The 16,582-nt window shown below is 40.4% G+C and overlaps 1 protein-coding gene across 12 annotated transcripts; it reads right to left on the bottom strand.

Annotated features, from left to right (window-relative positions):
• Window positions 1-1,870: 1,870 nt before the first annotated feature.
• LOC136218219 (uncharacterized) lies at window positions 1,871-15,215 on the bottom strand. 12 transcript variants are annotated; one of them, XM_066004987.1, is made up of 10 exons: window positions 14,544-15,215; window positions 14,372-14,461; window positions 13,906-13,971; window positions 4,566-13,545; window positions 4,395-4,488; window positions 4,097-4,172; window positions 3,304-3,375; window positions 2,626-2,696; window positions 2,499-2,530; window positions 2,134-2,404 (listed from the first exon to the last, which is right to left on the bottom strand). In XM_066004987.1, the coding sequence occupies exon 4, from the start codon at window positions 12,165-12,167 to the stop codon at window positions 10,368-10,370; it is 1,800 nt and encodes a 599-aa protein (XP_065861059.1). In that variant the 5' UTR covers window positions 12,168-13,545; window positions 13,906-13,971; window positions 14,372-14,461; window positions 14,544-15,215; the 3' UTR covers window positions 2,134-2,404; window positions 2,499-2,530; window positions 2,626-2,696; window positions 3,304-3,375; window positions 4,097-4,172; window positions 4,395-4,488; window positions 4,566-10,367. The 12 variants fall into 12 exon arrangements, with proteins under 12 accessions (XP_065861063.1, XP_065861059.1, XP_065861060.1 ...); XM_066004988.1 differs by having other exon boundaries at window positions 4,415-4,488; XM_066004990.1 differs by having other exon boundaries at window positions 4,395-4,447.
• Between the last annotated feature and the right edge of the window lie 1,367 nt (window positions 15,216-16,582).

Here is a 16,582-nt window from a genome sequence, read left to right as displayed (position 1 = left end):
GATTCAACCTTTGATTTCAATAAAGAATGCGTTAAAGCTTTCGAAACATTGAAAACAGCTTTAGTCAGTGCACCTGTTATTGCTAAACCCGATTGGGATTTACCATTTGAAATTATGTGTGATGCAAGTGATTTAGCTGTCGGATGTGTTCTAGGTCAAAGGAAAGATAAGAAACTTCATGTCATTTATTATGCAAGTCACACACTATCTGGTGCACAATTAAACTACACCACAACAGAAAAAGAAATGTTAGTCGTAGTTTTTGCATGTGACAAGTTTAGGTCATATTTATTAAGTTCAAAAGTTATTATTTATACTGATCATGCAGCATTAAGATATTTATTTGCTAAAAAGGATACAAAACCACGTCTAATTAGATGGGTTTTATTGTTACAAGAATTTGATATAGAAATAAAAGACAAAAAGGGAGTAGAAAATCTTGTCTCCGATCATCTATCGAGACTTGAAGATGAAAACGGTCCTATAGGTGAAACTATCGGTATACGAGATGATTTCCCTGATGAACACCTCTATCAAATAAAAAGTGCCATGTCACCTTGGTATGCAGATATTGCTAATTATCTTGCAGCCAATATTGTTCCGGAAGGATTAGATTTCCAACAAAAGAAGAAATTTTTCTTCGATATTAAACAATATTTTTGGGAAGATCCTTTTTTGTTCAAAACTTGTGGTGACGGGATAATTAGGAGATGCGTTGGTGAAAATGAATACAAATCCATAATATCGGAATGCCATTCTAGCTCTTATGGAGGACATAATGGAGTTAACAAGACAACAGCTAGAATATTTGAAAGCGGTTTTTTTTGGCCTACGATGTTTAAAGACGTCCGTTCATTTATTACTCGTTGTGATAAGTGCCAAAGAACAGGAAATCTAGGAAGGAAAGATGAGATGCCCCTCACGACCATATTAGAAGTTGAAGTCTTCGATATGTGGGGAATAGATTTCATGGGACCTTTTCCCCCTTCCAATGGTAAAACTTACATATTAGTTGTCGTTGATTATGTTTCAAAGTGGGTTGAAGCAATTGCAACCCCGACAAACGATTCTAAAGTTGTCGTTAATTTTCTTGACGATATATTTTGTAGATTTGGTTATCCAAGAGTTATCGTTAGTGATGGCGGTACTCATTTTATAAACAAGAGTTTTGAAACACTTATGAAAAAATATGGAGTACGCCACCGCGTATCAACGCCGTACCACTAGTACAGAAATGCTTACTGTGTCGCACTTTTTCATGTTGTTGTGTCGCACTTTTGTGCGACACAACAGGGGTGCGACACAAGAACTTTGCATCGCTCTTGAGAGCGACACAAGCTACTCATCTGTTGCGTCGCACTTATCAAGCGCGCGATACAATAGATCGATAACTCTTGTGACGCGCTTCTAGAGTGCACGACACAACATATGATAATTCTTGTGACGCGCTCCAAGGGTGCGCGACACAAGCTCCCTGATTAATCTGGTACACTTTGTATCGCTCCTTCCTGATGCGCGACGCAAAATATTGATATTTTTTAAAAATATATATATATTTTTTGGATTGAATGGAGCTCTAATATTGAACTATAATCAAGCATAAATATTACCACAATAATCTGACGTAATTGTAGGCAAAATGTTTTTCGTTGAAATAGGGAAACTGTAATGAATGTTGAACCAACTAATAAATTAATAGCAGTGCACAATGTAATGATCTTTTTTTTTCAAGGACATAGTCAAATAAAAACTCTTCATCGAAAATCAAATAAGCAGACAAGCACATGAAGTAACTAGAGATTAACCAGGGACATACCATCAGAAGATTGCCAATGTTTTCCTCTGAATTCATCCAAGGTTGAAATGCAAATGGTTTTGTTAATTGTACAAGACTTTGGTGGAAGCGTGCTCAAAGAGTCTGAAGCACAAAATAAAAAGTTACAACTAAATACAAGAGACTGATAGACTGATACAGAGATATGTACAAAAATCATAATCTACCAAACAGCGATAAAGAGAAATAATTAGTGATTATGAGTGATTGCAGAGAGCTAATATTTGGAACCAAATGCACAGAAATTATGAGTGATTGCTAAAAGTACGAGTGATATTTGGAACCAAATGCATAGAGTCTTTAAAGATAACCCTTTTATCGAAGTAAGCATACAAAAATATATTGGATGTAACAGTATTTGAGGCCTTGTTGCAAATAGCTGAATAAGGATAGGCATATTTTGTTGCATACTAAAAGCTTATGTTTGAAAAGTAATTGGTGAAGAGAAAGTGAGATTTTGCTCCATGGTTGCTTAGCAAGTTTACTCTTCCGGTAAAGCGTATTCGATGCCAACATGTGGCCCAACTATTATATTTTCTGGGTTTGGTCCATCCAACATCTCTAAACCACCTGACCATATAGTTTATCAACACCACCAACCAATTAAACATTTTCTTAATACCAGATGAAAAATTTACTAGAAGAATAAAGAGGATGATTAGACCATTCTTTTGAAATCCCCAATGCATGTCCAACCTGATCAATCAAAGAGGATAATCTGAAATTAATACATTACATGTAAGTAAATGAACTTATTATAGCACATAGACTTTAATTGCATACTGACTGACCTTTCCAGGACCAGCAAGAAGAACAGGCTTCTCAGTTTTCTAACCTCTTCGTTGCTGAATGGTATTTAACCCTGTAATTAAGCTAAGATGAGATTGAGATATCAAATTAATGACCACCACAACTCCAGCTTAGCAGCTGATACTTTATCTTCAACAAGTTTATTTGACCAGATAGTGTGGCTTTTGGGTAATATCATGCCATGTCCTACTCTACTAGTAAGTTTATTTGACTTATGATTTGCACTCCCAATTTCATCCAATATTTCCATATCCGGATGCATGCTTAAATTATTACATGTCAAAGTAATGAATTAATTGTTGACTCCATAATATATAAAATTCACTGAAAGGCAGGGTGTTCTTTTCCTTCGAGACAAGGATGAAGGCTAACGACATTCATCACTCTATGGAAGGCAAAACTTTTACAGCCAAATCACAAACACAAACACAATGGCAAGCAGTTGTTAATGAATGATACTTAAATATACCAGTAATGGGAGCACAAGATCGAATCAAAATAGCAGCCCCAACTCCCACCTTGTCTGCAACAACATTCAGCATTGTATGCAGACCATAACAAAGATAAACATAGGCATGCCTCATGCTCCAAACTATAAACACATGATCAAAATTAGACCCATCTATATGATCATAAAATCAACCATAAAAGTATCTTACAACTGGAGCTGTTATTGGAGTAATCCCAAATCTACCATGGCAGGCTGAATCATTTGGTTTGTAAGCTTCAACCTGTCCAATTATCCATAATCATTACCATAAAATGCATGAAAATTTCAAATTAACTACTAACTCTTCTATAATCATAACATAATTCATAATAACAATTCTAAATCTAAAGACTAAAGTAAAACCAAATCCTAAGTTAATGAACTTATATTCTGATAAACTAAAGTCTCCTCCATATGTGATATTTCTAAATTCTTCAAAACAGAGCAACGAGGCGTTGAGATTAAAACATCCTATTTTCATTTTAGAATCCTAAAAACAATGTGCAGCTTCTGAATTTAAGTCTAGTAGGTGCACTCAGGCACAATCATCTGAATTTGACCTTTGTTCCAATTTCATCTTTCAAAAGTTATGATTTCTGTAACCCACCAAAAAGTTGCTCTGCTTTATTCAATGCCTTCGTCAATGTTTCCTCTGCATCATTAAATTTCCTAAAATAAATCTTATTAACATGAAAATGGAATCAGACAAAGCAATTAGCAGAAATGACCAATAAAAGGTAAACCAATCTAAGCAAAGCAAAAGATTTAAACTTAGCAAAGCAAAAGATTTATCATCATATAGCAATTCTAGTTTTCATCTCTGACCACCTAAGGTTGAGTGCACAAGCTCATTTGTTAATACAATTCTGGCAATCAAAAGAAAAACATACACCAGAAAAGAAAAGAAACTAGACAATTAAAAAAAACAGTGGGGGCCATAAGAGAGATTTCCAAATTATTACCTAAAACTGCTAGTATTCTCCATTGAACAAAAAGTCCAAGCAGATAAGCAATCATGATCCCAATAGTGACAGAGAGCTACATAAAAAAATATAACGTACTCATCAACTATGGATGTGATAAAATTTGGATATCCATATCAAAAATTACCTGCTAGTTATGTCGCATGGAAACGAAAATAGACAAACCATATTTGTAAGAAAACATGGAGAAAACTTGCAAAAATTAAAAAATACAATTTATATTTATAAATTTTAAAATCATTTGTGACTTTTTTATATATAAAATAGGAAAAATTACATATAAGTTTGATAACTTGCCGAATTTGATTGGATGATTCTCGTAGTAATAACCTGCAAAACAAAACCGGAGACATGATCTCCGGAAAAACTCTCTGACGATCAAGTCAGTTTTATATGGAATTTAGTAAATCGATAGTCGTGTATATAGGAAAAGATGTGAAAAAACTACCTCTCTCCTAGCTTCCTTATTTCTTTTATAAGCACCTTTAGGTAACCGCCTTCGGCGGTTACTCCTCCTGTGCCACGTCCCCCACGTAGTTAGGTACGTGGTCCCTTATAACCGTTTCTCTGAATGGGTGGTTTTAGTGTATTTATTAGGATTCCGGGCTTTCCTTTATTAGGAGCTCATTCAACTCGAACCATGGGCTTAAGTTATCGTGGGTTGGGCCCGTGTTTTGGATTCGGCCCAGTTGGCTTCGCGAATCATCACATGCCTCCCCCCTGGTTTGGTAAGAGCCCTTTTAGGGTCTTTTCATATGTCCAAGCAACTCTTCACATTCGTCTGGGTATTTGAAATTTGGGGGTTTTAACCAGTAGCTCTTTTGTTTTCTGTCATTTCTTCTCCAGCATCAACCCTCTTGTCTTCGTTCTTCCCTGCGCTTTTTCTCACATGTAAGTTTCTCTTCCTGTAACTCCTTCAACCATTTTATTTCTGTTCGTTTCCCTTACCGATATGTCGAACCCTGAACTTGATTTCACACCCTTCGACGAAAATTACAATCGCGAGGTGCCCCATGAGGTTGATGAGATGATCGATGAAGTTTCAACTAGCTCTCCTAGGTCTGATTCTCATCCCGTCGAGTTTCTCCATCTGGCGAATACGACTGATGAGGGCCTAGGTTTCGACCCTAGGAAGTTGATTCCACCACCTATCCCAACTCCCCGCTTATTACCGAAGAAGGATAGGTCGGGAAGCTTAGTTTGCCGCGAGACGATTGACGACTTGCGGGAGCAGTACCCCTGGCTTCAAGGCCTGGAAACAAGCATTCCCGGGGAAAATAGAGGTCCCGGCGACTTCTCAAAGGGGTATTTTACCATTTTTGTCGCCCAAATTATCTGCGGTTTCACGTATCCGCTGGCGGATGAGATTGCTTCCATCCTTGATGGTTATGGAATCGCACCTGGACAACTGCATCCCAATGGATGGGCCGACTTGACCCTGGATAAATTTTTGGCGGATTGTCTGGAGGTCTCCTTCTCGCTCAAGATCTTCTCCAAGCTTCACCACTTCAAAAGTTCGGGGGAGTATTTTACCTTCATCCGACAGAGCGGTTACTACGGCTTTGATGAGAAGTCGAACAAAATCCGCGAGTGGGATAAGTCTTATTTCTTCATCAAGTTTAATGAAGAGAATCCAAATTTTCTTCGCCACTGAGGTCGACCTAATGTAAAGAGTTTGAACTTTGGTTATCCGAGCAAGGAAGAATCCGCCATTATAAAATTCTTGAAGAACACTCCCCCTTTCATACGGACGTATGATCAGGCATTCCATATGTTAAGGAGCCGAGTGGCGATTGCCTATCGCGAGGGAGATCATGTTGTCTATATCCCTTATCGCGTTTTCGTACAAGGTATTGTTAGTTTATTTCCCTTTTGATGAATTCTTTTAACCCTTTGCAGGGGTGACCCTTTATCCCAACTCGCTGCAGATCGAAAGGCGAAAGCTTTGGCGAGGAGGAAGAAACGGCTGGCGGAAGCAACCTCTTCCGCAGGGGCGAATCCATTTGTGGGGGCGTCTCCTTCTGTCGAGGCGACTTGTACTTCCCTTGTTTCCGTGCCGCCGGACCCCGTTTCTGAGGACCTTACATTAAATCGGAAACGGAAGAACAATGCGGATGTAGAGTCTTCCCGCCCTAAGAAGAAAAACACTTCTGCGGTCTTGCCTGTTGGTGGTACGCCCGTATCCTCGCCATCAAAGGAAAAGTACCACGCTTCCTTCCATGAGGTATTATAATTTGCCTTCTTTTCTCGTTTTCTTTATTTTCACGTTTCTCGGTTTCTTTATTTTCCGCCACATCGTATTCTCCTGACTCTTTTCCTTACGCATTCGCAGTCGATCCCCGATATGAGCGGATAGTGGACTAGAACCTTCGGTAAGGCTGTGAGCTTTTCCTGTAAGGACATTGTTTCTTCTATAGGCAATGTCCTTGGACGACTCCCATCTGCCTCTCGCATCCGCGAAAAGGTGCCGCTTCCAACTGCTATGGAAGGAATTGAGAAGCGTGCTATAGAGGTATACTGCTTTTGACTCACGTTCTATCTTTCAACTATACGCCTCCTTTTGCTCTTCCATTCATGTGTCGCCCCATGTGCAGATTATCAATTTTGCGGAGGGTGCCCTCTGTAGGGATGCTGAAAGGGCGAGAGAGCTGGAAAACCTTGGTACTGAATTGGCAACTCAGAAGTCGCTCCTTGATGATGTCCAAGGCAAGGTAAAGTTTCTCGAGGATGCCTGTCAGAAAGCTGTCAGCGAGAGGGAGGAAGCTCTTAAATTACTCCAGGCTAAGTCCAATGAGCTTCAGAAGGCCGTTGATAATCTGAATTCGGCCAACGAAGCTTTGGAGATGCAAAAAAGGAAGGCGAAGGAGATCGTAGCTGAAGATAGCTCCCGCATCTACTGGTATGGAGAGCGGATCCATGCGACCTATGAACATGAGCATCCAGAGCGCGTACTCATTCGCCCCAAAGTTTCCATTCCTGAAAAGGATTTAGCTGAAAAATGGGACAAGTTGGAGGCGGAAGATGCTGACATGGATGAGGTACTTCTCCTTGACTGGCAGAGTTCCAATGTCTTTCCAATGATGCGTAATCATGCATGCGTAATCATGCATCTGCCTTTCTTTTTGTAGGCAACACATTTATGTGTTTCTATTATCAGCTGAGAAGGACATGCATTCAGCTGTTGCATATTAAATAATTGTAACCGTTGAATATCTTTATTTTGCTAAAAATAAAAAAACTTCACGTTACATGGATACATAAACTGTGTGGGATCAAATCCTCATTAAAACCTTTTATCAGAAAACCAAGTGGGAAAAAACTCATAAAAGGAAAAAGAGTACTCGTCATTTCCCTTAACTACTCATCCTGTTTGTATTGGCGCAAGTTCTCTAGATTCCAGGTGCGCGGGAGCTTTTTCCCGCTCATTTCTTCTATTTCAAAGGTTGGCGGTCCCAATTTCTTGGATACCCTGTAAGGCCCAACCCAATTGACACCCAATTTTCCTTTGCCTTCTCTGGATTGTATTTTGTCCGCCTTTTTCAAGACCAAGTCTTTCTCGTTGATTATCACCTTTCGCACCCTTCTGTCATGATACTTTTTGATTCTATTGCGGTATACTGCCATTCGCATGTAAGATTTTTCTCTTCGCTCCTCAACAGAATCCAATGCATCCTTAACATTGATAGGATTTTGGGTGGCGCAGTAATAAATCACCCTGTCTGTAGGTGACTTGACTTCAACAGGAAGAACTGCTTCGGCCCCATAAACCAGCGAGAAGGGTGTTTCGCCTGTCGCTGCTTTCACCGAAGTTCTGTATGCCCATAACATATGCGGTATCTCATCCACCCAACCCGTTTTCTTATCACCGAGTCGCTTCTTGATGCCCTGAATCATGGCTCTGTTGGTAACCTCTGTCATACCATTCGATTGGGGATGATTTATGGAGGAAAAATGATTCTTGATCCCCATGCTTTCGCAATATGCTTTGAATTTGACATAGTTGAACTGGGTACCATTATCGGTTATGAGCATTTGCGGGATTCCAAACCGCATGATAATGTTCTCTCGTAAGAACTCGATCATTCGCTCAGGCGTTTGAGCGGTTACTGCCTTTGCTTCTACCCATTTGCTGAAGTGGTCCACCGCGACTACCAAGTACTTCCTTTTCCTTGTTGCTTCTGGGAATGGGCCTACTATATCGATCCCCCACGTCGCGAATGGCCACGCCGTCATTATAGTGACTTGTTCGGCTCCAGGGACATGCTTTTCATTCGCATGGATTTGACAGCTGCGACATTCCGCTACCATTTTCTGGGAATCCTCCACCACCTTTGGCCAATAATATCCCATCAACTTGACTTTTCTTGCCAATGCTGCGGATGCCTCATGTGCACCACAAATTCCTATATGGAGTTCTCTCAGCACGTAATCTCATTCGTTGTGGCTAATACATTTCAGCCATGGGCATGTATACGATTTCCGGTACAAAGTCCCATCTCGAATTGAGTATCTCGCTGATTGCCCAATTAGCTTTCTGGCCAAACTTTTATCAACCGGCAAATCTCCATTTTCCAGATATTGGCGAATGGGCATCCGCCAATCTTCATCATCTTCTAGCTCTTCGATAACCATAATCTGGTCGGCTTCGAATGCTGGTGACGACCTTATTTCCAAATTACATGCTTTTTGGCTCCATGGGTCCCTACTTGCTGCCGCTTTTGCCAACTCGTCAGCCTTCTTATTCTGGCCCCTTGGAACATGCACCATCTCCTAGACGATTCCTTTATGTGTTAACTCCAGTGTCAATCTACTAACAACCTGATGATATTTAACCAGATCTTCCTGCTTCACCAGATAATTCTTTGTGATCTGATTTATCATAAGCTTAGAGTCGCTGTAGATTACCACTCTTTCTGGCATAAGCTCGTTAATCAATTTCAATCCGCATATCATTGCCTCATATTCTGCAGCATTGTTAGTAGTTTTGAATCTTAACTTTGCTGCATAGTACAGGCGAATAACGTCCGGACCTTTGATAACAACTCCCAGTCCAGCCCCATTTACGAATAATGCTCCATCTGTGAACATACTCCACTCTTCTTTTTGTACTTTTGGACATTCGTTTTCATCCCACGTGAACTCATTCACGAAATCGGCAGGTACTTGACTTTTTAAAGCTGGTCTTCCTTCATAACGAATGTCGAATTCTCCCAAGCGAATTGACCATTCCATTAATCTTCCGGATGCGTCAGGTTTCTGCAATACCTTTCGCATTGGAATGTCAGTTCTCACAATAATAGTATGCGCCTGGAAGTATGGCTTTAACCTAGCCGTCGTGGTTATCACTGCGAGAGCCATTTTATCTAACCTCGAATATCGAAGTTCTGCATCCTTTAAGACTTTACTCACATAGTACACCGGATACTGTTGCCCTTCTTCTTCTCGCACCATTACGGTGCATATCGCCGTGCTGGTAACGGATACATAAATAAATAAATCTTCTCCATCCACTGGCCTGCTCATCAAGGGCGGATAACATAGTAATCGCTTTATCCCCTCGAATGCTTCTTGACAATCCGGAGTCCACTCGAAGGACTTAGATTTTTTTATGGCATTGTAGAAAGGTAGACATCTTCTAGCAGAGCATGATATGAATCGCCCTAATGCCACCAACCGCCCATTGAGTCGTTGTACTTCTCTTATGCTCCTTGGAGTCTTCATCTCCATCACCGCCTTAACCTTCTCAGGATTCGCCTCAACTCCCTTGCCACTAACAATAAAACCCAGGAATTTTCCTGCTCTCGCTCCAAACGTGCATTTCTCCGGGTTTAATTTGAGGCCATATTTGATCAGTACTTCCAGAATTTCTTTAATATCCTGCGGATGATCTTGCATTTTTTTGCTTTTAATGATCATGTCATCTACATAAATCGAGAAGTTCTCACCTGATTTGTCTGAAAATATCTTGTTCATCATCCGCTGATATGTTGCTCCCGCATTTTTCAGTCCAAAGGGCATCACCTTGAAGTAATAAGTCGCCTGATGAGTTATGAATGACGTCTTGATCTCATCCGCTTTCTCCATTGGTATTTGGTGGTAACTGGATTTCACATCAGTGAATGACAAAGCTTCAAATCCCGCAGTCCCATCTACCAATATATCAATGTTAGGTAGCGGGTACATATCCTTCGGACAGGCTTTATTCAAATCTTTGAAGTCTACACACATTCTGTATGTTCCATTTGGCTTTTTAACCAATACTACATTGGCTAGCCATTCTGGATAGGTGACCTCTCGGGATTGCATCTGATTTTAGCAAATCTGCTACTGCTTTTTCAATCGCCTTCTGTCGTTCTGGCGCATGCCCCCTCTTTTTCTGCCGCACCGAGGTTGCACTTTTATCCACATTCAGTCGATGTGTTGCTATTTCTGGGCTTATCCCCTTCAACACTTCATCTAGTGCGGCGAATGCCGACTCGCATTGGATCAACACGTCGGTAATGGCCTTCTTCATTTCTTCTGATAGTTCTGCTGCTATCCTTACTTTCTTGTCATCTGAAATGGCGAATAACTCTGTTTCTCCCAACGCCTCGGCTGGCAACTTCTCGTCAACTTTATCTTCTTCATCGGGCTTTTTTTCAAGCGATATTGTATAAGCTTGTTGAGATGTAAGCTGATCACCCTCAACAACCACTCGCCCTTGATGCGTTGGCAGGTGCAATGTCAAATGCTTCATCGAAATGAGCGACTCCGTTTCTGATAGAAACGGACGCCCCAGAATTATATTATAGGCCAACGGAAGATCCACAATTGCAAATTCCAGATCCCCTCTCCACTTTAGGTTCTTATCGCCCATTTCTGTCTCTAGCACAACCTGTCCACTGGTTTGAGATGATTGACCTCCAAAACCAATTACATCCATGAAAGTATGTTCTACTCGCTCATCATGAATCCCCAACTGGTTGAATGCAGTTCGAGTAACAACGTTGCAAGAACTGCCTGTATCTACAAGGACCCGCTTGATGTCCCATCCTTCAATGGCCACCGTGATCACCAACGCATCCGCATGCGGCTCCATGATTCGCGCAAATGGATAATTGAGGGCATCCCCCCTATTTGTGTTGCTTTTTCGCTGTTCACGGCGAGATCTTTTTGTTGAGGGCTCATAGATTCCGCCAGCTATTACGTTAATCACTCCCTTTTTCTGCTTCTTTTCTGGTCTTGCTTCTGTTTCATGTGGGACTATTGTTTTGTCATTAGTCGCTTCTTTTCTAACAAATTGACTTAGCTTGCCTCTCTCGATCAGCTTTTCGATTTCCCTTTTCAATTCGTAGCAATCATTCATATCATGACCATTCAATCTGTGGAACCTGCAGTATTTATTAGGATACCGCCCCAAACTGGTTCGACCTTTCGCCTTGGGAAACTGCACATCTTTCTTTAAGGGGTTCTTTTCAATCCAAAGTAACACCTCATGGCGAGTCGTGTTCAATGGTGTTTGATATCCCCCTCCTTGAAAGGAGCGATCACTTTTTCGGACAAAATTACCCTTGGATTGGGTTTGATTTTGATGGCGCCGATTGTCTGAAGTGGATCTAGCCGCATCTCTCTCTCGCCTGGTTTGAGCTCTATGCTCCCTGTTAACATCATCCACCTCCATGAATTCCTTTGCTATTTTCATTAGTTCGGCCACCGTACGTGGCTTATTGCGAATGATTTCCTCCCGCATGCTCCAGTCTGTGGTTCCATCTGCCATTATGTTGCGAATGCTCACGATATCTGGATTCTGCAACCGCACCAGGATATCATTAAATGCCACGACAAATTCCCTCAGCGACGTGTAATTTCTCTGTTTGATCTCTTTTAGCTGTCTGTCCGTCACGTCCGCTGCTTTACAACCTACAAACTTTGCATAGAAATCACGACTGTACTGAGCCCAGTTGTGAATGGATTCGGTGGGTAGAGATCGGAACCAGTCGGATGCTGCTCCACCCAAAGTGGTCGAGAACAATCGACAAATTATGCTCTCGCTTGCTCCTGCAACATCCATTAACTCTCTATAGTTCCTGACATGCACCTCAGGGTCAGAATTTGGATCCCCATAGTATTTAGGTATCGCCGGTGCCTTTATTCTGTGATCTAGAATAAATTCCCGCAACGATGGGGCAAAAGGCGAATCACTCTACACCACTGCTCTCGCCCTAGGAGTGTACCCCATTCGCTCCATCATGTTTCGCAGTTGATCTTCCAATTTAGTATTGGGTTCCCGCCGAACTTCTTCCATCCGCTGCTGGTGAATTCTGGGTGATATCCACCTGCCATACTGTGTTGACACTTGTTCTCGTTGTGGGTCTAACCGTTGTCCAGTTATTGGATCAAAATTCCAAGTGTGCTCCCGCCCAGACATATTCGCTCCAGTTATGGACTCCGTTTGTTGTAGCGGAAAATTTCCTTGCATTCCTGACATCGGTTGGGATGCTTGCCAGGTCGGATGGATCGTCATATTAGGATCTTGGTGCGAGTAGTTGCCTGGATTGCTATGTGGTGTCATGCGACTACTCTGACCCACTCGAATTGTCTCTCGAGACGACTGCGGAAGCGTAGATATGGCAGGAATAGTTGATGGTTGTGTCGAGGTGACAACGGGTTCTGGAGGGGCAGCCGCCATGGCGGTATTGTGATCAGCGATTGCAGTTAATAAACTAATCATTCGATCTCCAGCCGCTTGGCTCATATTCGTAGCCAAGACCTGTCCTGCCATTTGCACGAACTCACTATTCGACATCTCCATCTCAGTTTGCACTTGGACCTCCAATAATGGACTCAACTGTCCTGAAGGATTCGACGAGCTGGGTATCACAGGCTGTGTACTCGCAGGCTGCGAACTCACGGTCCGTGGACCTCTTGAGTTCATACTAGTTGATCTGGTTGTAACTCCGGTTATTCGTGATGGTTCTGACATGTTCCTGGTGTACCTTTAACCAGATGTTGGTAAAAAAGGTCCACGATCACCGCACCAATTGATAACTTGCCGAATTTGATTGGATGATTCTCGTAGTAATAACCTGCAAAACAAAACCGGAGACAAGATCTCCGGGAAAACTCTCCGACGATCAAGTCAGTTTTATATGGAATTTAGTAAATTGATAATCGTGTATATAGGAAAAGATGTGAAAAAACTACCTCTCTCCTAGCTTCCTTATTTCTTTTATAAGCACCTTTAGGTAACCGCCTTCGGCGGTTACTCCTCCTGTGCCACGCCCCCCACGTAGTTAGGTACGTGGTCCCTTATAACCGTTTCTCTGAATGGGTGGTTTTAGTGTATTTATTAGGATTTCGGGCTTTCCTTTATTAGGAGCTCATTCAACTCGAACCATGGGCTTAAGTTATCGTGGGTTGGGCCCGTGTTTTGGATTCGGCCCAGTTGGCTTCGCGAATCATCAAAGTTACATAATAAGAAAGAAAAAGAAAAGTTCTTTTTGAAGGAAATAAGCTATAAAAAGAAATATGGATCTAATTCAAATCCAATGTGATTCAAACATGACGATTTGGAGATTTGATAATGTGATTCTCCTTCTAAAATTGCATTGTATTTTAAGAGATGAGTTCTCAATTTTTAAAACCCGAGTTTCCAATTTTCTCAAATTATAGAACCAAAAATTTAGGAGAGTTTCGGACACCAAACATTTCTGAAGTGGAAACTCTTCAAAATCAAGGTTCCAGTGCGACAACGCCAGCTAGTTCACTATGATAATAATAATAATAATAAGCCTAGAAACAAAACCAACCTGATTAACAGAGCCCAAAGCTCCTCTCAGGTTTTGAGGTGCTATTTCTACTATATAAACAGGCACCTGCAGATTACAAAGAAGACAGGTCCAGTAAGTATAACATGGCACAAATTTCCCAATTAAACAATCAAGAAATCCTCAAAAATTGCCGTGTATGATATGATTCCAACACCAAAACCTTCCAACAACCTTCCCATGTAGAGAAAAGAAGTATCCTACAAAAAGACTAGCCCTTAGATATAATTAACATCGTAATGTAAGAAATTTATATAAACCTAGAATCATTCAGAACATAAATGCTTTATCATTTCAACTCACTCTGGCAAAAGATATAGCAAGCCATCCAATAATATTAGGAATAGCCGCAATCATTAGAGACTACGAATGCAGAAAGCAAAACTCAGTAATCCAGAACTTAAAGCAAAGGACAAAAAAATAAATTATTAGCACTCATTGTTCCTACCCCTTTTCGTCCAATGTATTCAGCAATATGGCCTCTTGCAATAGCCCCAACCATAGCACTCACATTCGATAATGAACCAAATAACGAATACTGATCCAGAATTCAAAAGCATTAGAAATCAAACACAATCAAAACAAGCTAATAGAATCAGCATCAAACAAATATTGTATACCTCTGGTACAGTAAGTCAGAGATCCTCAGTGATGGCGGTTTGGGTTGGGGAAGAGTAACCAGACTCCTCAAGAAGAGAAAAAATCAAACATCGAAGTTGAAAAGGAACAAAGAAGAAGAAGAGGCAAGATTAATTAGCGGAGCTTTAGGCAAAACAATCAAAGAAAAAAATCAATCATGCTCTATTTAACTTGCTTGAAATTGCTTCAGTTTCCAATTAAAGTTCGAAACCCCCAAAAAATCAAATAAACAGTGAATTGAGAGAAGGAGATAGTAATCGTATAGTGAAACCGAATTGAATAGCTTGCAATTAGCATAGCTTGCAGATAAGATTCATCTACTCATAAAGTTGCAGAAAACCAATTCAAAAACGAAATTGATGTAAATCGTATCCCAAAATTAAAATGAAAAGAAATAATAAAGAAAACCTAATTTCTGAGATTGGGCAAGAGAGAGAGCGTAATCGATCATCTGAAGAGCAATTGGGCTTGCATTTGGACCGTTGAATCGGTCGTTAAACAATCTCAAGGGTGGAGTTAAGAGGGAGGGTTTATTGGTTCTAGCAACGGCGACCGTAGTTCTCAATAACTTCGCAGCGGAGTAAAACATAGTTACCTCTTCTTCTTCTTCATTTTGCGGGACTCTGAGAAATTGTAAAACCCTCTGAAATAGGAACAGTAGGGAGGGAGAGAGGTTTATGAGGATGCCAAAAAAACAAATATATTCAAATAGTAGTTCGTATTAGTTGTGTCGCATTTTTAAAAAGGAGCGACACAAAGATAACACTGTTTGTGTCGCTTTTATAAAAGCGTGTCACAAAGATAATAAACTTCTTGTGTCGTTTTGGTAAAAGCACGTCACAACCTTGCTCTTGTGTCACACTGTAAGACAAGCGATACAAGAAGTAACTCGTTTGTGATGCATGCTCTTCAAGCATGACACAAATGATGACACAGAATACTTAGTTGTGTCGCGTTTACAGAACGCGCGACACTAGTTACTCTATTGTGTCGCTTTCTCTTCAAACACGACACAAGAGGTGCAACACAAGTGAGCATTTCTGTACTAGTGTACCATCCTCAGTCAAATGGTCAAGCGGAGATATCAAATCGAGAACTCAAATGGATTCTCGAGAAAACAGTTTCATCTTCTAGAAAAGATTGGTCTGCTAAACTCAATAATGCATTATGGGCATACCGTACTGCATTTAAAACACCAATAGGAATGACTCCGTACCGCTTAGTGTATGGGAAGGCATGTCATTTGCCAGTCGAATTAGAACATAAAGCCTATTGGGCTATTAGAGAACTTAACTTTGATTTACAACAAGCAGGTAAGAAACGTTTGCTCAATTTGAATGAGTTAGATGAGTTACGTCATCTATCTTACGAAAATGCAAAGATTTATAAAGAAAAAGTGAAAAAATGGCACGATGCCAAAATTAAGTCAAACACTTTAATGTTGGGGATAAAGTGCTGTTATTTAATTCACGACTTCGTTTATTTCCAGGAAAACTTAAGTCCAGATGGTTAGGACCGTATTTAGTCGTCAAAACATTCGATTATGGTTCTCTAGAACTGGAAGGTCCTACCGGAGTTCGATTCAAAGTTAATGGTAATCGATGTAAAATCTATTACGAAAATATTTCACAAATTGAAATTTCGTTCGTAACAAGATTATCTGACGTTTAAATTACTCAGTTTATCTTACACAGTTTATTTTGTTTTACTGTTTTTATATTTTTGTTCATTTATTTTATTTTATTATATTTTATTATATTTTATTTTTTTTCAAAATGCCATTTTTATGATTAGATGACTTTATGTTATGCTTTAAATACATAAAATATTTTTATTTCATAATTTTAGATTTAATTTTTAGAAAATTAAGATGAATTTGAAATTTCAGGCAATTCTCTGCCGAGAATTTAGAATTCCCTGCCGAGAATCTCCTTTTTAAGAATAGTCCAAACAGGTTCGGATTTCTCTGTTCATACCGAGAATTTTAAATTCTCTACCGTGAATCGGGAGGTAGCTTAGA

This window comes from Euphorbia lathyris, chromosome 2 (genome assembly GCF_963576675.1).
Source record: "Euphorbia lathyris chromosome 2, ddEupLath1.1, whole genome shotgun sequence".
Classification (NCBI taxonomy): domain Eukaryota; kingdom Viridiplantae; phylum Streptophyta; class Magnoliopsida; order Malpighiales; family Euphorbiaceae; genus Euphorbia; species Euphorbia lathyris.
Note: the sequence above shows the minus strand (reverse complement) of the source record. Positions and strands in the feature narration are given on the sequence as shown.